The sequence below is a fragment of the Schistocerca nitens genome, chromosome 4, assembly GCF_023898315.1.
Source record: "Schistocerca nitens isolate TAMUIC-IGC-003100 chromosome 4, iqSchNite1.1, whole genome shotgun sequence".
Taxonomy (NCBI): Eukaryota; Metazoa; Arthropoda; class Insecta; order Orthoptera; family Acrididae; genus Schistocerca; species Schistocerca nitens.
The window spans coordinates 913,484,806-913,505,938 of NC_064617.1; the positions used below are offsets into that span (position 1 = coordinate 913,484,806).

At 42.6% G+C, this 21,133-nt stretch overlaps 1 protein-coding gene across 5 annotated transcripts in view; it reads right to left on the reverse strand.

Annotated features, from left to right (window-relative positions):
• LOC126253494 (cytochrome P450 6k1-like) overlaps positions 1-21,133 on the reverse strand; it is a 482,739-nt gene that overhangs the window by 410,649 nt on the left and 50,957 nt on the right. For 2 of the 5 annotated variants that reach the window (XM_049954873.1, XM_049954872.1), the window contains exons 6-7: positions 15,520-15,741; positions 13,973-14,224 (exon numbers count right to left, since the gene is read on the reverse strand). The exons of 2 other annotated variants lie outside the window; for them this stretch is intronic. In XM_049954873.1, coding sequence (XP_049810830.1) covers positions 13,973-14,224; positions 15,520-15,741 — 474 coding nt within the window. Of the gene's footprint in view, positions 1-3,282; positions 3,392-13,972; positions 14,225-15,519; positions 15,742-21,133 lie in introns of all 5 variants that reach the window. One more of the 5 variants, XM_049954876.1, reaches the window with a different exon arrangement.

A 21,133-nucleotide genomic window follows, 5' to 3' on the forward strand; every position in this document is an offset into this window, starting at 1 on the left:
CGCAATAATGCAGTTCAAAATATCACGTCTTCATATCACTACATTCTAAGCATACATCATATTACCAGTCGGCTGCAGAATGCTACTGCTTGATACTTTTACCATAAGCAAAAGTCTTTGCGTAACCATTGCGGTCCTTTTACAGACGCAATGAAAACATTTATATGCTTATGTTTTCCTCACTGCACATTCTACTATTTAGTCACCCTTCAACTTTGTTTAAAATACATCACAAAAATTTCAAAAATTGCAGTTACATGTTTGCTCGGATGGAAAATGAAAACATTTATACAAACTGTTCATTATGCCAGTAACACGTTTTGATATTCGTTCGTTTACAACAAGTAGACGTATGTGTTGAAATACTTAGGAAAACGTATTTAAATTTTGGCAGATGAAAGAAAGAAAAATATCTTACGTATTGTTGTTGTTGTGGTCTTCATCCTGAGACTGGTTTTATGCAGCTCTCCATGCTACTCTATCCTGTGCAAGCTTCTTCATCTCCCAGTACTTACTGCAACCTACATCCTTCTGAATCTGTTTAGTGTATTCATCTCTTGGTCTCCCTCTACGATTTTTACCCTCCACGCTGCCTCCAATGCTAAATTTGTGATCCCTTGATGCCTCAGAACATGTCCTACCAACCGGTCCCTTGTTCTTGTCAAATTGTAACTACAAACTCCTCTTCTCCCCAATTCTATTCAATACCTCCTCATTAGTTATGTGATCTTCCCATCTAATCTTCAGCATTCTTCTGTAGCGCCACATTTAGAAAGATTCTATTCTCTTCTTGTCCAAACTATTTATCGTCCATGTTTCACTTCCATACATGGCTGCACTCCATACAAATACTTTCAGAAACGACTTCGTGACACTTCAGTCTATACTCGATGTTAACAAATTTCTCTTCTTCAGAAATGCTTTCCTTGCCATTGCCAGTCTACATTTTATATCCTCTCTACATCGACCATCATCAGTTATTTTGCTCCCCAAATAGCAAAACTCCTTTACTACTTTAAGTGTCTCATTTCCTAATCTAATTCCCTCAGCATCGCCAGACTTAATTCGACTACATTCCATTATCCTCGTTTTGCTTTTGTTGATGTTCATCTTATATCCTCCTTTCAAGACACTATCAATTCCGTTCAACTGCTCTACCAAGTCCTTTGCTGTCTCTGACAGAATTACAATGTCATTGGCGAACCTCAAAATTTTTATTTCTTCTCCATGGATTTTAATACCTACTCCGAAATTTTCTTTTTGTTTCCTTTACTGCTTGCTCAATATACAGATTGAATAACATCGGGGAGAGTCTAGAACCCTGTCTCACTCCCTTCCCAACCATTGCTTCCCTTTCATGCACCTCGACTCATATAACTGCCATCTGGTTTCTGTACAAAATACTTACGTATTACTGTACAGAATATGTGTTCATAGCCAGATAAGATGTACTGCCACATTGCAAATTTTCGTATTCTTTCTTACGGTTGGTTTCTGCATACCTGTTACGCTATCTACAGAAAATCTAAAAAATAAAAGAAATATCCTCGTGATTAATTTTGTTGTCAATAACGCATATACTAAAGTTTTAATATTTTAAGTGAAACATAGAAAATGTTGATAACTATTTGTTTAATCAGTTCCATATTTTATTTGAAAATACAGTAGTTTCGGATGCTGCGATTTCTCCTGCATGTCAAAAAAAAAAAAAAAAAATGGCCCTGAGCGCTATGGCACTTAACATCTTAGGTCATCAGTCCTCTATAACTTAGAACTACTTAAACCTAACTAACCTAAGGACATCACACACAACCATGCCCGAGGTAGGATTCGAACCTGCGACCGCAGCAGTCCCACGGTTCCGGACTGCAGCGCCTAGAACCGCAAGACCACCGCGGCCGGCTCCTGCTTGTCAGTTTAGCACCTAGGCCATTAATTTAACGTATACAACGGTAAGCCACAACAATACACAACACACATAAGGGGTTCATTGTCATTGGTCTACCACTCAGGTCAATTTGAGTGTAATATTTAGGTTTTTATCCCCTGGCATCCAGGCAAATGACAGTGTTTGCTTCTCTGTCGATACAAATCATGAATGTTGCTTCTTTGTTGTAAGAAATCGAAATTGCACCTATCTGTTGGATCAAAGGCCACCCCCCCCTCCCCTCCCCCCTTCTTACAGGCGTGCAGTTAATGAAGTTCCAGTAAAATGACTTTAAGAAAATCGTCATAGATTTTCAGAATTATTTCTAAACATAAGAACCTACACGTTCATACCATTACTTAAATTATACGTATAAATAACTGATTACCTCTCGGAAGTGAGAAAGTATTAATTTCAGCAATAGTTCCTGATGTTCAGCGTATACACTTTAGAGCAGTGGTAGTCCACTTTGTCCCGTTCGTCCAAATGGTGGGCGTTCTAGCTTTCATGGTGGATTGGTCGTCGGTAAGGCTCTTAAATATTTCTCATAACGTTTTCGTAAAATTTTGATGTAAAGTATTTGGTAAGTAATTTTTAATATGTGTTTAACTTCGTGTAACTCCGCTTTATAAATTTTCTAAGGTTAAATTTACTTCAGTACTTTGTAAAACAACATTGCTGTGGAACTGGCGGGCGTTTAGAAAATTTTGCTACCACCAAAGGTACAAAATTTCGTGGTACGTAAAAAAGGTTGACTTCCTCTGATTTAGAAAATAGCCCCGTCATTTAAAGACCCTCATTTCCACAAATATACTTTTAATAAAATCACAAAACCAATTTCGAACGGTGTTTTACAAAATCGTAGACTTTTGACCGCCTGACGCACCTGTTTTCAAGTAAGCCTGGCATCTCACAATTTCAACTGGCATCTTTTGCCTATGCATAAAATTGCCATCCGGTGGCAGGACCAGACAATGACCTCTGGCTATTTCGATTTTCATATCCTTCCGAAAAGCAGTTGGAGTAATAACCATAATCTTACCCAAACAGAAAAAAGTTTTAATGACTGGACTAGAGAAACGTGTTTCTTTATTTGCAATAAGCGCAAAGACGTAATACAGTCTGTCCAGTGTTGAACACTTGTGCGCTATACAATCATAAACAATTCATTCTTTCCGGAAAGCCAATGTGTGAGGAATTTGTAGTCCTCTGCAAGTCATAATGCATAGGATTACATGGTCACAACAGAAACAACGTAACACAGTTTAAGAGATAATTGTTATTTAATGTTGTCGTCCTAGAATCGCTTTTCAAACTGAACATGGATGCCAGTTTTAGACATGAGGATGGCGGACCTAGGGTGGAAATCCAGGTTTGCTTTCGTCTTCCCGGTGGGTCGCACGTTGTACTTTGACAGCAAGTTGAGGAGACCCACTTTGGTTTGCAACAGGCCGAGCCTCATACCTGAAACACACAAAAATCAGACGGTTAAACAGTCATCGAAACGGGATGTTTAAAAGCTGCATAGCAATCGTTGTCAACAGCAAGGCACTACGTTTGTTGATAGCGACGTCGGGATCGAAGGAAAGGTGAAAACGTCACTACGTAAACGGTGTACGGAAGGAAACAGTGCAGCAGGGCCCATATTGTCCGCCCATAAAGTTGGATGATAAGGTTCTCAAGAAGTGAAACGTAATTTGCTCAGTGAATTCAGTGAATACGAAATGATCATCAACACGAAATTTTCCTCCAATACACGTAAAGCATTTAAGAACAAGTGCGCTGTGTGTGCTGGTCCAATTATAGGAAAACCCTACAAAGTCATGAAGGAAGTATGCTACCATGTTGAAAATTATGCATAGTCTGCAAAATGCTGGATAGGTCGCTGAGTGAAAAGTTGTTGACTGAATGCAGAGTGACTTTATTAATCGAATATTATATCTGTAGAACTAAAATAAAATAGATCACAGTATCACACATGAAATAAAAATAGGTTACAGAACCAACGTAGAGATACAAATAAAAACATTAAAATCATAAAAAAGGCTCGTACCTTGGGACATAATTACATGTTGTAGTGGTAACAAACATGTCAACAACAATGGCTCCATTAGACTTCCATCTCTTCCCAAAACTGAAAATTTTTCTTAGTGGACGAAGATTCACTTAAAACGAAGAAGTGATAGCCGGACAACGATTTTGCAGGCCTGGAGCAAACTCATTTTCGAGATGGGATCAAGACACTGGTACATCATTGGACCAAGTGCATTTATCTACAAGGAGACTGAATTTAAAAATAAAAAAATGCAGTGATGTAAGTACTTTATTTTCTATTCCGTTCCGACAACTTTTCAAACCACCCTCGTAGTAAGGCGACGACTCGGAATAGACTGGAAATCCGGGTTCGATTCCCGTTGCGGCACACATTTTCAATGTCGTCATTCCATTATACAACCGATGATTGTCTATATTCGGAAATGCGAATATGTTTCATGTAATTCGTGCTCGATGTCTTTGCTGGCAGCTGTGGTGTCTTCGAAAAGCGTAACTTTCGATGTCATAAGACCAGAATCGCGTTAGTGGTTTGAGGAGCATGATAGTGTACTTATGTTGATGTCTTGGCTACAAAATTTGCCCTATCTGTACCTGATTTAATACACTGGGGACGCTATGGAGCACCAGATTTGCGTCCACAAATTCAGTCACGAGTGTACAGATGTCTGCTGCCACAACCTCGGGAAACCCATGACACTCACAACAGCTGCTGTATTGCCTTCCGAAGGTGGACTATAAATTGTTAAAGAAACTGCTATGGTAACATGCTAATGAACAAATCATCATTTAGTTACTGGCCACGTTCTTGATAGTATTTTTAAATTAATTAACCATGTTGCGTGTTATGATGTCGTGGGAAAATCAGTACTGGTTTTCGTTGCCTCTGACATACACTACTGGCCATTAAAATTGCTACACCACGAAGATGCCGTGCTACAGACGCGAAATTTAACCGACAGGAAGAAGATGCTGTGATATGCAAATGATTAGTTTTGAGAGCATTCACAAAGGGTTGGCGCCGGTGGCGACACCTACAACGTGCTGACATGAGGAAAGTTTCCAACCGATTTCTCATACACAAACAGCAGGTGACCGGCGTTGCCTGGTGAAACGTTGCTGTGATGCCTCGTGTAAGGAGGAGAAATGCGTACCATCATGTTTTCGACGTTGATAAAGGTCGGATTGTAGCCTATCGCGATTGTGGTTTATAGTATCGCGACACTGCTGCTCGCGTTGTCAAGATCCAATGACTGTTAGCAGAATATGGAATCGGTGTGTTCAGGAGGGTAATACGGAACGCCGTGCTGGATCCCAACGGCCTCGTATCACTAGCAGTCGAGAGGACAGGCATCTTATCCGCATGGCTGCAACGGATCGTGCAGCCACGTCTCGATCCCTGAGTCAACAGATGGGGACGTTTGCAAGACAACAACCATCTGCACGAACAGTTCGACGACGTTTGCAGCAGCATGGACTGTCAGCTCGGAGACCACGGCTGTGGTTACTCTTGACGGTGCATCACAGACAGGAGCGCCTGCGATGGTGTACTCAACGACGAACCTGGGTGCACGAATGGCAAAACGTCATTTTTTCGGATGAATCCAGGTTCTGTTTAAAGCATCATGATGGTCGCATCTGTGTTTGGCGTCATCGCGGTGAACGCACATTGGAAGCGTGTATTCGTCATCGCCATACTGGCGTATCACCCGGCGTAATGATATGGGGTGCCATTGGTTACTCGTATCCGTCACCTCTTGTTCGCACTGAGGGCACTTTGAACAGTGGACGTTACATTTCAGATGTGTTACGACCCGTGGCTCTACCCTTCATTCGATCCCTGCGAAACCCTACATTTCAGCAGGATAATGCACGACCGCATGTTGCAGGTCCTGTACAGGCCTTTCTGGATACAGAAAACGTTCAACTGCTGCCCTGGCCAGCACATTCTCCAGATTTCTCACCAACTGAAAACGTCTGGTCAATGGTGGCCGAGCCACTGGCTCGTCAGAATACGCCAATCACTACTCGTAATGAACTGTGGTATCGTGTGGAAGGTGCATGGGCAGCTGTACTTGTACACGCCATCCAAGCCCTCTTTCACCCAATGCCCAGGCGTATCAAGGCCGTTATTAAGGCCAGAGGTGGTTGTTCTGGGTACTGATTTCTCAGGATGTATGCACCCTAATTGCGTGAAAATCTAATCACATGTCAGTTCTAGTATCATATATTTTTCCAATGAATACCCGTTTATCATCTGCATTTCTTCTTGGTGTAGCAATGTTAATGGCCAGTAGTGTAAATTTCTAATTTTGAGACGTAACTAAAACATAAATTACACGTGGCATCTGTTCTTGGCCCTCTACAGCTGCCTGTAGCACCATGGAAGTCATTCCCTGATGTATTAACAGATGCCCCATCATCCTCTCCCCTCTCCTGTAGTGTTTTCCATACACGAGGGTTGCCTAGAAAGTAATGCACCGCATTTGTTTCGTTCTACAATACATTTTTGAAGATAATGAGAATTACACACACGAAAGAATGGTGTTTTGTCTACACGTTCTATTTTTGCACATCTCCATCCCATTCTACGGCCTTCGTCCAGCGCGAAACTAGGGCGTGTATGCCCTGTCGACACCAATCCTTGTCCTGGTAGCGGAGCCAGTGCTTCGCTGTGTCAATCACCGTCTCATCGTCCTCAACATATCTTCCACAAATGGCATCATTTAATGGCCAAGACAAGCGAAGACCGAGGAGCTAGGTCAGGGTTGTGCGGTGGATGGGGTAACACTGTCCAACTCTGTTTTGCGATGTGTTCAGTAGTCCTCAGACTTGGGTTGGACCGAGCGTTATCGTGTTGCAGCAAAACATCTCCTTGGTTGCTGTGGCGCCAGGAGCGCGTCTCGATATTCGTCAACGTGTTGACACATGCTTCTGAATTAATGGTACCTTCTCTTGGCATCACATCTATGAGAAACACACCTTCACAGTCCTAGAACACGGTAATCATGACCTTACCGGCGGAAGCAGTTGCTTTGAATTTTCTCTTCTGTGGCGAGTGGGAATGGTGCCATTCCATCAACTGTCGTTTTGTTTCAGACTCAAAATGGTGAACCAAGGTTTCATCATCTGTCACAGTCCAGGACAAGAAGGCGCCCCACTCAGCTTCAAAACGTTGCAACAAATCAAGACAAATGTTTTTTCTGTGCATTTTGTGATCCACCGTTAAACACCGCGGGACCCATCTTGCACACACTTTTGAATCTCAAAGAGTGCAAATAATTGCACCCACACTTCCTTTGCTGATTGACAGATGCAACGCCAACTGCCGAGTCGTAATGCGTCTGCCCTCGCGAATAACAACATCAGCTCGCTGCAGCAAGTCAGGTGTGACAGCCTGGGGTGGTCTCCCTGATCGCTGAAAATCGTGGAGCTCCGCCGAACCGCCTTCTGATGACGTCACCCCCCGTGCCCAGCGACTAACTATACTTCTGTTGATAGCAGATGCTCCACAGACTTTGCACAAGCGTTTGTGAATATTCCCCACAGAGAAATTCAATGACGATACGTTGCTTGTAACGTACATCACTTAGAGGCGACATTTTGAAACTGTCCTACAGGTACACTATGCGTCGGAAATGACGGAGCTTTGCGTGCTCACGCAGGAGACTACACATAATACATACGTAACGTTTCGCATTCGTAGCTTTGTTTTCGACTGTGAAAAAAAATGCGGTGCAGTACTTTCTTTCCTCTCTGCTCCTGCGCAGAGCCACCTCATTCCTACCTTATCAGTCCTCCTAATTTTCAACATTCGTCTGCAGCACCACATCTCAAATGCTTCGATTGTCTTCTGTTCCGGTTTTCCCACAGTCTATGTTTCACTACCATACAATGCTGTGCCCCAAAAAGTACATTCTCAGAAATTTCTTCCTCGAATTGAGGCCTTATTTGATGCTAGTTTACCTCTCTTGGCCAGGAATGTCCTTTTTACCAGTGCTAGTCTACATTTGATGTTCTCCTTGCTGTATCCGTCGTTGGTTATTTTGCTTCCTAGGTATTAGGATTCCTTAATTTCATCTACTTTATGACCATCAATCCTGATGATAAGATTCTCGCTGTTTTCATTTCTGCTACTTCTCATTACTTTCGTCTGTCTTCAACTTACTCTCAATCCATATTCTGCACTCATCAGACTGTTCATTCCATTAATCAAATCATGTAATTCTTCTTCAGTCTCACTCAGGATAGCAATGTCATTAGCGAATCGTATCATTGATATCCTTTCACCTTGAATTTTAATTCTACTCCTTTATCGTTCTTCTATTTCCATTATTGCTTCCTCGATGTACAGATGGAACTTTAGGGACGTGAAAGAGTACATCCCTGTCTTACACCCTTTCTAACCCGAGCATTTCGTTCTTGGTCGTCCAATATTATTATTCCCTCTTGGCTATTGTACATATTGTATATTACTCGTCTCTACATAAAGCTTAGAATATTTTTCTCAGAATTTCTAGCATCTTGCACCAGTTTACATTATCGAACGCTTTTTCCTGGTCGATATATCCTATGAGCGTGTCTTGAGTTTTCTTTAGAATTGCTTCCATTATCAACCGCAACATCAGGATTGCCTCTCTGGTGCCTTTGCTTTCCTAAAGCCATACCGATCGTCATCTAATACAAACAGAATTTTTTTCCATTCTTCTGTATATTATTCTTGTAAGCAACTTGGATGGATGAGCTGTTAAGCTGATTGTGCGGTAATTCCCGCAATTGTCAGCTCTTGAAATCTCCAGAATTGGATAGATAATATTTTTACGAGAGTCAGATGGTATGTCGCCAGACTCATACATTCCATACACCAACGTGGATAGTCGTTTTGTTGGCACTCCCCCCAATGACTTTAGAAATTCTTATGGAATGTTATCTATCCCTTCTGCCTTATTTGATCTTAAGTTGTCCAGAGCACTCTTAAATTCTGATTCTAATACTGGATCCTCTATTTCTAAATCGACTCCTGTTTTTTCTCTTCTATCACATCAGACAAATTTTTCCCTTTATAGTGGCCTTCGATGTACCCTTTCCACCTATCCGCTATCTCCTTTGCATTTAACAATGGAATACCGGTTGCACTATTAATGTTACCAGTCTTGCTTTTAATTTCACCGAAGGTTGTTATGACGGTCCTATATGCTGAGTCAGTACTCCGACAATCATTTATTCTTCGATTCTTCACATTTTTCTTGCAGCCGTTTCGTCTCAGTTTCCTGCACATCCTATTTCATTCCTCAAAGACTTATATTGCTATATTCCCGAATTTCCCTGAACATATTTGTCTTTCCTTCTTTCATCGATCATCGATGTCTTCTGTTAACCATGGTTTCCTCGCAGTTACCTTCTTTGTACCTAATTCTTCTATATCTTTCTTTCCAACTTCTGTGATTGCTGTTTTTAGAGATATCCATTCCTCTTGAACTGTACTGTCTACTGAGCTATTCCTTATTGCTGTATCTATAGCCTTAGAGAACTTCAATGGTATCTCCTCATTCCTTAGTAGTTCTTTATCCCACTTCTTTGCGTATTGATTCTTCCTGACTAATCCCTTAAACTTCACCCTACTCTTCATTACTGCTACATCGAGTTTTCAGTCTATATCTGCTCCTGGGTACTACGCCTTGCAGTCCAGTATCTGTCTGATTTCGGAATCTCTGTCTGACTTAAATCTTTCCGTATCACGCGGCCTTTTCCAAGTATACTTCCTCCTCTTGTGATTCTTGAACAGAGTATTCACTATTACTAACTGTAATTTATTACGGAACTCAATTAGTCTTTCTCCTGTCATTCCTTTTATCAGTCCATATTCTCCTGTGGCCTGTTCTTCTACTCCTTTCTCTACAACTGCATTCGAGTTTCCCATGATTATCAGATTTTCATCTCCCTTGACGTACTGTATTACCGTTTCAATATCCTCACATACTTATCTCTTCATCTTCAGCTTGCGTCGTCGGCATGTATAGCTGAACCATCGTTGTCGGTGTTGGTTTGCAGTCGATTCTGTTAAGTACTATCCTATCACTGAGCTCTTCACAGTAGCACACTCTCTGCCCTACCTTCCTATTCATAACGAATCCTAATCCCGTTTTAACATATTCTGCTGCTGTTGATATTACCCTATACTCACCTGAGCTGAGACACTCGCGTCGGTCGTTTGCTGCTGTAGCCCAGTAATGCCAGATTTCCCTGCGCTGTCCTAACGGGTACTTTAGTCGTATGTCACACGTTTGTTTCACGCAGTATTGCTTGTTTATTAGTATGGAAAACTCTACGCAGACCGCTGATTTCGGTCGTTATGTGAAGGCCGTCGATCACTGCATTGTGCTTGATGAGAGGCAACGTCTTGAATTTGGTATTCTCGGCACACTCTTGAAGTGTGGATCTCGGAATATTGAATTCTCTCACGATTTCCGAAATGGAATACCCCGTGCGTCAGGCTCCAACCACCATCCCGCATTCGAAGCCTGTTAATTCCCGTCTTGGGGCCATAATCACGTAGAAACCTTGTGACGAAAGACAGCTCCGCCAACGCACTGCCTTTTTGCAACTTCTATACGCGGTGCTACCACCATATATATATATATATATATATATATATATATATATATATATATGTGTGTGTGTGTGTGTGTGGACATATCGCTGTCCCATGATTTTAGTCACATCAGTGTATGTCGGAGCTAAGTGTATTCAAACGTGGGCAAATTGCTGATGCTTATGTAGCAGGTGTTTGGTGTGTCAAGAGGCTCTATATCGAAGACTTATACGGCGTATAGGGAAAGTGGAAAAGCATCATCCGGTGAGTACTAACGTTGCCAAAGGTGTGATCGTGACGGGCGGTCATCGAAGAGGATGGTGACGAAAAATAAGTTGACAAGAGCTGCAAACGGCACTGTCGCACTCAATGACGCACTAGCGGACCCTGCCATCACCAAAACGAAAGGAGCTCCATAAGCAGGAAACTGTAGGGCCCACTGGATTTCCGAAATCACTCATCAGTGATACGGATTCCCGTCACGGAATAAAATGCGCCGAAGCTATAAAAGTTGGACTGCGTAGCCAGAGCCGGTTTAACAACCCAAGGGACACCAGCCGTCGCTTGGGACTCCAACCTGAGAGGGGCGCCACTACCGAAACATTTCTATACATGGGGTATCACAGTTAGTAGCGGCCGCTTTGTTCTCCAGACTGAAGGGGCGTCCGAGTGCAAGATTTGTCTACACTGCATCTCAATTAGCAGCGGAAACTGACGAGAATGAAAGCGTACGCGGGAAAAGGGTGAAAGAGGGGGGTTGTGTGGAGACATGTTCTCGAATCGCCATGTATGATGCAACGGAAGAAAGTTATTTGATCGGATGAGTCTTGTTCCAGACTCCTTCCAACTTCTGGGTGAGTTTATGTCTCAAAAGTGTGAAGCATGGCGGGCGGTTCGGTGAGGATTTGGGCAGACATATCATGGTATTCCACGGACCCCATGGTTACTCTGCAAGGTCGCATTACTGTCAAGGGTTATGTGACGATTTTCGCTGATCCCATGGTACAATGTCTGATACACAATTGTTACGCTGTTCCACAAAGCTCACATCGTCCAGTGTTGGTTTTGTAAGCACGAGAATCAATTGCCACGGCTCCCCTGGGCAGCACAACTACCAGATATTAATATTTCTGAGCCTTTGTAGTCTACTTTGGATACACTGATCGCCATACTCCTCCATCGTCGTTACCTGAACTTGCTACTGTTTTACAGGAAGAATGGTATAAGATCTGTGTTTATCCATTCAATGACCTTCTTTAGTAGGCCAACAGTTTTACTACAATGTACTCCCTTAGGGGAAAAAAGCCGAGGCACCACGAAGGAGTTATCTGAATTGGGCAGAGGTTGGTAGATGTGTTTTACATGCACAAATATACTATAACAAAACTTCCTGGCAGATTAAAACTGTGTGCCAGACCGTGACTCGAACTCGAGACCTTTGCCTTTCTCGGGCAAGTGCTCTACCATCTGAGCTACCCAAACACGACTCAGGCCTCGTCCTCACAGCCTTACTTCCGCCATTACCTCGTCTCCTACTTTCCAAACGTCACGGAAGCTCTCCTGCGAACCTACCTCCCCAGGCTGTGGCTAAGCCATGTCTCCGCAATATCCTTTCTTCCAGGAGTGCTAGTTCTGCAAGGTTCGCAGGAGAGCTTCTGTAAAGTTTAGAAGGTAGGAGACGAGGTAATGGTGGAAGTAAGGCTGTGAGGACACGGCGTGAGTCGTGCTTGGGTAACTCAGATGGTAGAGTACTTGCTTCCGAAAGGCAAAGGTCCCGAGTTCGAGTCTCGGTCCGCCATACAGTTTTAATCTGCCAGGAAGTTTCATATCAGCGCACACTTCACTGCAGAGTGAAAATCTCATTCAGACTATTACAATTTCAGAAAAAATGGTCGGTTTGTACAAGAAAAAGGGATTCACAAACTGAGCAAGCCAATAACGCATTGTCCCACCTCTGAGCCTTATGAAAACAGTTATTCCGCTTGGCATTGATTGATTGATTTGTTGGGTTTCCTCTTGAGGGATATAGCGTCAAATTCTGTCCAATTGGCGCGTTAGATCGTCAAAATCCATAGCTGATTTGAGGGCTGTGCCCATAATGGTCCAAACGTTCTCAATTGGGGAGAAATCCGGCGACCTTGTTTGCCAAGGTGGGGTTTGGCGAGCACGAAAACAAGCAGTATTAAACGGGGCGTAGAATGTCGTCGACATATCGCAGTATTGTAAAGGTGCCACGGATGACAACCAAAGGAATCCTGCTGTGAAAAGAAATTTCACCCCAGAGCGTCACTCCTGGTTGTGGTGCCGCATGGCGTGCGACAGTCAGGTTGGTATCCGACCACTGTCTGGGGCGCCTCTAGACACATCTTTGGCCTGGAATCTCGAGACACATGTTCCGCCTGACTGGAGTAAAATTGTCTTCAGTGATGAGTCCCGCTTCGACCTGAGCCTGAGGACCAGCGAGAACGTGTCTGGACACGCCCTGGACAGTGGTGAGATACCAGACTGAGAGCGTTTGGAGCATTATGAACAGGGCCCTCCAGCCAGCTCGGGATTTTGACGTCACAAAGAGCCAGTTGGGCAGAATGAGGCACGATATCCTGCAGGTGGACGTCTAACACTCTATCAATCAAAGCCGAATAACTGGTGGCATAACCGGCAGAGGTGTGGCAACGCATTATTGACCTGCTCAATTCGTGAAGCTCTTTCTTTCGAATATATTATGAATTGTTTATTTTTTTCTGAAATTATAATCATCTATGTCGCTGTACATGTATATTACATCTACAGATTTCTGTTCCATTCTGATAACTCGTAGGTGGTGCGTCGTTTATTTTATCTTAGAGTGTATGGTAATGTCTTCTCATTTCATATTTTTGGCCAACTCCTCTACCACCCTTTGCATAACAGATAGTATCCAGTGACGTTAACAAAAATTCCTGTTTAGCAACATAGAACACTGCTCAAAATGTTTACTATCTTTCCCACAGGACGTGGGCGGTGACTGTTCGCTTATGCTCGAGGTAGTGACTGATGAGGTAGATTTAGGGGTGGCAACCAACTGTGAAGACTGGGCGTTGGTTGGGGAAGCGATCGTTACTACCGCGGCATGTAAACTGTAAGCGTAACAGTCTTACCTCGCTTCCCACATTTCCACCAACTGTCTTGTCTAAAGACCTTATAATCTTTCTGTTGTTTGGAAAAATTCGTACGGGGTAACATATTTTGTGTTGTTGTAATCTGTAAGTGTGGCTACACACTGTGTAGTCTTTCCTAAGAGCAACGGTGATACAGTCCAAACCGATCCAGGATTCGAACAAAGGTGAGGAATCGACGCACTAAAAATCCGAGTTAACGTAAGTGTCGATTTTAGAGCAGGCAGAATCCGATAACGTACTTACCTATGCAATTACGTGGTCCATCCCCAAAAGGCAGGTAGGTATACGGCTGTCGCTGAGCTTTGGCCTCTTCGGAGAATCTCTCAGGGTCGAAACGTTCAGGGTCAGGGTAATACTTGGGGTCACGGTGAAGGCCCAGCACAGACACCGCTATTTTAGTTCCTTTCTCTAGAACGACGTCGCTGTCTGGAATCTTGTAATCTTGGTTACACTCTCTGATCAGAGTGGTCAATGGTGGGTTCTTCCTGAGAGACTCTGGAAACAAAAATAGAAAGAAAGAAATTATAATGCAAGCAACATGACTGTTTGGACTGGTAAAAAGATAGCACACTCTATCACGCCAGGCAACTAATCGCTTGTTTCTCAGTCGAACGCCATAGTTGTGTGAATCAGTGCCATAGAGTGCAGATGTGGCAGGGAAAAGATTTTTTAAATCAAGCATTAAACCGTCATGTCACATTGGCAAGAGAGATTTGTGCATTGCTTCCTACAGTTTCTGGCTGTCACTGGCGATCATTATTTCAATAAATAGGGTCTACCCCGGAGATGTTTGGTGGTAGACAGTATTTCCTTCGGTAGGCCACGAGCTGAATGGTACCAAAAGCTAACATAACTCACTCATTTATCATCAATTCCCATTATCAAGGTCATGAGTCTTCGCCACAGCACGGTAACGCTATGGTCAAAGAACGGTCCGGAACTACGAATTTATTCTTTAAATTATACGAATGCGTGGTGTCTGTTGTTTAAGACATGTCCGAAAGAATAGACACCATGCATTCATGTAATTGATTCACCTAGATGGGGAGTACACAACATTCCATTAGAACTACTGATAGCGTTGTGAGAACCAGCCCTGACAAAACCCTACCATCTCGTGGCCAAGAAGTATGAGACTGGCGAAATTCCCTCATACTTCAAGATCAGTAATACCTTTCGCTTCACCCGCTGCCCCCCCCCCTCCCCCCCCTACACTTTCAATTTATATATTACTCTTTCAAGTTTTCCCATTTAAACTTCCGTCATTTTTTACATTATTTCTATAGTTTCTCTATCCATCTTTCTTACACATTCCAAGTGTACTCATAGTTTGTTTGTTATCTGAGCTCTAAGTAAGTTTGGCTACTTTAACCCGCATATAGACGTCTCTACAGTTTCTTGTAATTTGCTTTCCATGCTTTTTGTGAATCGGTTCTGTGGTGAGATGGTTCACCAAATAAGACTTAAATCCGAGCTAATGCTCAGTCTGCGAAGGAAAAGACGTTGACGGAACGTTTAATCTGTGACCTTCAATTCCTCCCGCTATATGACCTAAGTGTTGAAGAACCACCCCTCCCCCTCCCTATCCCCTCCACCATCAATTACCGCCCCCCCCCCTCCCAGCTCTTACTGACGATGCCTTTTTTTCTGTCATGTCTGTCCACGAAGAGTAAATAACTCATAGCGTCAAAATATTTAGGACAAAATGTTGTGCTTTTAATGGACTGAAATAAAGGTAAAACGCTTAAGAACTAATAGCCAACTACGATTTTAAGAATGCTTTTCCTTACCTGATAAAACCTTGTCAAGGTAGGTCATTCTGGCGATGGCGTCGTACGTAATTTCGCCGTCGTTTTCCCTGAGCACTGTGTCGATTTCATCGTGTAGTTTGCTCTGTATGTCAGGGTTGAAAGCCAACTCGTGCAGAGTAAAGCTCGTCGCTGTCGAAGAAGTCTCGAAGCCCGCCGCAAAGAAGATAAACGCCTGTGCAGCCAAGTCTCCCATCGATAATTCTGCAAAAAGACGGAAGATACTTAAACATGGAAATGTGAACGGCAATGTCATTTGTTGTAGGTCAACTTTGTATGAAATTTATCAGAAACATTTTAGAGCCTAAAATTATGATCTGAGACAGTGTTATCCAATCACGTCTGACATAGCACATCCGTTGGTGAAATAGTTAATACTGTAGCTCCTTTGAGGTAGTGCTTTATTCTATTGAAACCTGCGCAATTTCTTTTAAAATATACCTCCAACAAGTAGGGTAGTAGTGTAGCCTTACCAGGGCTTAACTGTTTTATGATTCGATGGTGAAATGAAAGTAAATAATATCAGTATTGTCGATTACACGTACGGACTACATATAACTGAGATTGAAAATTCCCAAGTAGGTGATTATTTGAGAGGTTGGGAGAAAGCAGAAAATTAAGACTAATAAATTCATTTCAAATCCGAGAATAGTTCCATCATATAACGTAAGATCCAGCTTTGTAAGTCTTATCTCAGTACGTGTTGTTAGTACTTTTCTACACGTCGGACCGTCTAACCACTGATTAAATTTATTTGCTTTACGGAAAATTACGGAAAGGATAAACTTGGATCTTATAAACGTATATTAACAGTGGGTGTAACTATGTACAGGGTGTTTCAAAATGACCAGTATATTTGAAACGGCAATAAAAACTAAACGAGGATCGATAGAAATACACCGTTTGTTGCAATATGCTTGGGACAACAGTACATTTTCAGGCGGACAAACTTTCGAAATTGCAGTAGTTACAATTTTCAACAACAGATGGCGCTGCAAGTGATGTGAAAGATATAGAAGACAACGCAGTCTGTGGGTGCGCCATTCTGTACGTCGTCTTTCTGCTGTAAGCGTGTGCTGTTCACAACGTGCAAGTGTGCTGTGGACAACATGGTTTATTCCTTAGAACAGAGGATTTTTCTGGTGTTGGAATTCCACCGCCTAGAACACAGTGTTGTTGCAATAAGACGAAGTTTTCAACGGAGGTTAAATGTAACCAAAGGACCGAAAAGCGATACAATAAAGGATCTGTTTGAAAAATTTCAACGGACTGGGAACGTGACGGATGAACGTGCTGGAAAGGTAGGGCGACCGCGTACGGCAACCACAGAGGGCAACGCGCAGCTAGTGCAGCAGGTGATCCAACAGCGGCCTCGGGTTTCCGTTCGCCGTGTTGCAGCTGCGGTCCAAATGACGCCAACGTCCACGTATCGTCTCATGCGCCAGAGTTTACACCTCTACCCATACAAAATTCAAACGCGGCAACCCCTCAGCGCCGCTACCATTGCTGCACGAGAGACATTCGCTAACGATATAGTGCACAGGATTGATGACGGCGATATGCATGTGGGCAGCATTTGGTTTACTGACGAAGCTTATTGTTACCTGGACGGCTTCGTCAATAAACAGAACTGGCGCATATGGGGAACCGAAAAGCCCCATGTTGCAGTCCCATCGTCCCTGCATCCTCAAAAAGTACTGGTCTGGGCCGCCATTTCTCCAAAGGAATCATTGGCCCATTTTTCAGATCCGAAACGATTACTGCATCACGCTATCTGGACATTCTTCGTGAATTTGTGGCGGTACAAACTGCCTTAGACGACACTGCGAACACCTCGTGGTTTATGCAAGATGGTGCCCGGCCACATCGCACGGCCGACGTCTTTAATTTCCTGAATGAATATTTCGATGATCGTGTGATTGCTTTGGGCTATCCGAAACATACAGGAGACGGCGTGGATTGGCCTCCCTATTCGCCAGACATGAATCCCTGTGACTTCTTTCTGTGGGGACACTTGAAAGACCAGGTGTACCGCCAGAATCCAGAAACAATTGAACAGCTGAAGCAGTACATCTCATCTGCATGTGAAGCCATTCCGCCAGACGCGTTGTCAAAGGTTTCGGGTAATTTCATTTAGAGACTACGCCATATTATTGCTACGCATGGTGGATATGTGGAAAATATCGTACTATAGAGCTTCCCAGACCGCAGCGCCATCTGTTGTTGACAATTGTAACTACTGTAATTTCGAAAGTTTGTCTGCCTGAAAATGTACTGTTGTCCCAAGCATATTGCAACAAACGGTGTATTTCTATCGCTGCTCGTTTAGTTTTTATTACCGTTTCAAATATACCGGTCATTTTTGAAACACCCTGTAGCATGTGTCGTTTTCTGACTCAGTCAGGTGTGACGACAGAGCCACCTACAAAAGATAACATGGACCACAGAAGCTACAAGCCGTCTTCAAAGTGAATCGTAGAATATCTGGACATTAACTGCGAAGAATTTTTTTATGATCGTGGTTACTTAAAAGATGCTCCATTGTCCGTAGTAAAATGGTCTATGTAAATTTTATCTAGAGTATTATCGGAGCTGGTCATTGGCGTTTGTGACGTATAACACTGAATTCATTTTCTAAATATACTGCAAGATAGCAACAAGAGCTTCCTTTAATGATCAAGTCAGATATGGTGTTCGAGCAGTGTTGGTAAATACTGTGTAGATTCATAGCGGGAGATTTTTTTTTGGATGATAAGTAGAAGGAACGTCTGAAGAGGAAAAAGTCTGTTTTTGTTTTATTTATTTATTTATTTTTGGATCAGTAAGAGTAGTGCCACTAAATCAGCGTTGTTAAACACGGCCGGCCGTTGTGGCCGTGAGGTTAAAGGCGCTTCAGTCTGGAACCGCGTGACCGCTACGGTCGCAGGTTCTAATCCTGCCTCGGGCATGGATGTGTGTGATGTCCTTAGGTTAGTTAGGTTTAAGTAGTTCTAAGTTCTAGGGGACTGATGACCACAGAAGTTAAGTCCCATAGTGCTCAGAGCCATTTGAACCATTTGTTAAACACGGTTTTCCAAAAGTCCATCACCAAAGAAGACGAAGTAAATATTCCTGAATTCAAATCAAGAACAACTGCTAAGATGAGAAACATAGAAGTAGGTATCTTCGATGTAGCAAAGCAGCTTAAATCACTTAATAAAGGCAAGGCTTTCGATCCAGATGGTATACCAGTCATGTTCCTCTGAGAGTATGCTGATACAATAGCTCCATATTTAGCAATTATATACAACCGCTCACTCACTGAAAGATCCGTCCTATAGAATGGAGCCGAACATTATGAAGTACCTCGAAGAAAACGAGTTATAGTCAGAACGGATTCAGAGAATATCGTTCTTGCGAAACACGACTAGCTCTTTATACTCATGAAGTAATGAGTGCTATCAACAGGGGATGTCAAATTGATTCCGTATTTTTAGATTTCCAGAAGACTTTCGACAACGTTCCTCACATGCGTCTTCTAACCTAACTGAGTGCCTATGGAATATCACCTCTGTTGTGCGACTGGATTAGTGATTTCCTATCAGAAAGGTCACAGTTGGTAATAACAGACGGAAAGCCATCGATTAAAACAGAAGTAATATCCGGCGTTGCTCAAGGACGTGTTCTAGGCTCTCCACTGTTCCTGATCTATATTAACGACATAGGAGACAATCTGAGTAGTCGTCTTAGATTGTTTGCAGATAATGCTGTCACTTATCGTCTTGTGAAGTCATCAGATGAACAAAACGATTTGCAAAATGATTTAGATGAGATATCTGTATGGTGGGAAAAGGGGAAATTGACCCTAAACAAAGAAAAGTGTGAAATTATTCACACGAGTACTAAAAGAAATCCACCAAATTTCGATTACGCGATACGTCACACAAATCTGCTTTCTCGTTTGCTTCTCCGAAGAAAATCTAGTGGCGTCAGATATAATCGTGTTGTTGTTCTGGTCTTCAGTCCACACACAGGTTTGATGCAGCTCCCCATGCTACCCTATTCTGTGCAAGCCTCTTCATCTCCGGACAACTACTGCAACTTACATCCTTCTGAATCTGCTTAGCGTATTCATCTCTTACTCTCCCTCTACGATTTTTACCCTCCACGCTTCCCTCCAGTACTAAATTGGTGATCCCTTGATGCCTCAGAACGTGTTCTACCAACCGACCCTTCTTCTAGTCAAGTTGTGCCACAGATTGCTCTTCTCCCCAATTCTGTGTATAATCATACGTGCATGATTATGAAGAACATACTCTGCTGTGAAGATTGCGGTGCAGTGGTATGTTGTAAAGGGACATGTAGGGAAGCAGTCTACTCAGGCTCTATAAAATTCACATCAGTCTTTCCATTGTGTGCCAGCCTAGTTCGCTGTAACTAGCTCTGGCGTCATAAATGTTGCGCAATACTTTAAAAATCAAGTAAATAACCTGAAACGTTTCTATCATGTCAGGAGTAATACTAAAACAATATGTGTTGAATGTGAGTTCAATAACTTTAACCATTTTCGAAATTTGGACGTTCTTCTGTAAAAATCATTGGCGCAACAGAAAAGTGCTAGAGACTTAAAAATTTATATTTAGATTCCTTTTTCATAATAATTTAGTAGAAACAGTCTTCTGGATCTCACAAATTAAGATTTTAGTTGAAATTCAATATTTTGTGGTTTTTGTCTTAAAAATTAGGGAAGCAAGATAGATTAAGTAGGCTAATAAATAAGGCTAGGATGTTTAACTTTAAGTAGAATGGAGATCCGCTATAATCATAAAGATGTGAGAAGTTTCAACTGAATAACTATAGAACTATAGCGATAGTGTATCTCCAAAGGGCAAGTTCAGAGCTTGTCTACTGCGTGTAGTGTAATTAAATTAATTCTCTCGCCCAAAATAATTGACTTAGCCACGTCAGACTTTTATTATGATTACTTACCTGTGTGCTGATTGCACATTTAAATTGAGAGCTTCATCCTCCATCAGCAAAGGAAGCAATGATTTATTCGATAACTTAAAGTGGTGCATTACTAGCCCAGCGGCTAGTCGGGAGAGCCGATTTGATCAGGCGTTCCCTTAGCCGTCCGCACCGCGGCTTTATATATAAGAACGCTGCGCGAGGAAGAAATGCCCCAGTTCTCTCCAGACGCTGAATAGCACACCATCTGTGTCGCTATCATTGCTATAAACAGCCTCGGATGCCGTATTGAGTTACTCGGGATACGCGTAACCATGAAATCATTTTCGAGTGAAGTGTTAATTCTGGGATGACTTTAATGATCTATCTTCAGTTTGCGTATGTCGTATTTTCACGTGCCGCCGCGGGACAAACATTCTACCATTATTTAGCGTGGCGTTTGATGAACAGTATCATCAAATTATGGCGAGCATTCACTTAAACATTTAATTTGGACAGTTATAGTTGCATCAGCGCATTAGACTCTGAACTGCTCTAGTAGTTGGATTGTGTGGATGTTTTTTTTTTTATCTGTGACTTTCAGAATATAGCGAACGTTTTTACAGGATCGTTTTTGATTGTGAATCCCAGACAATTTCCTAATTCCTCA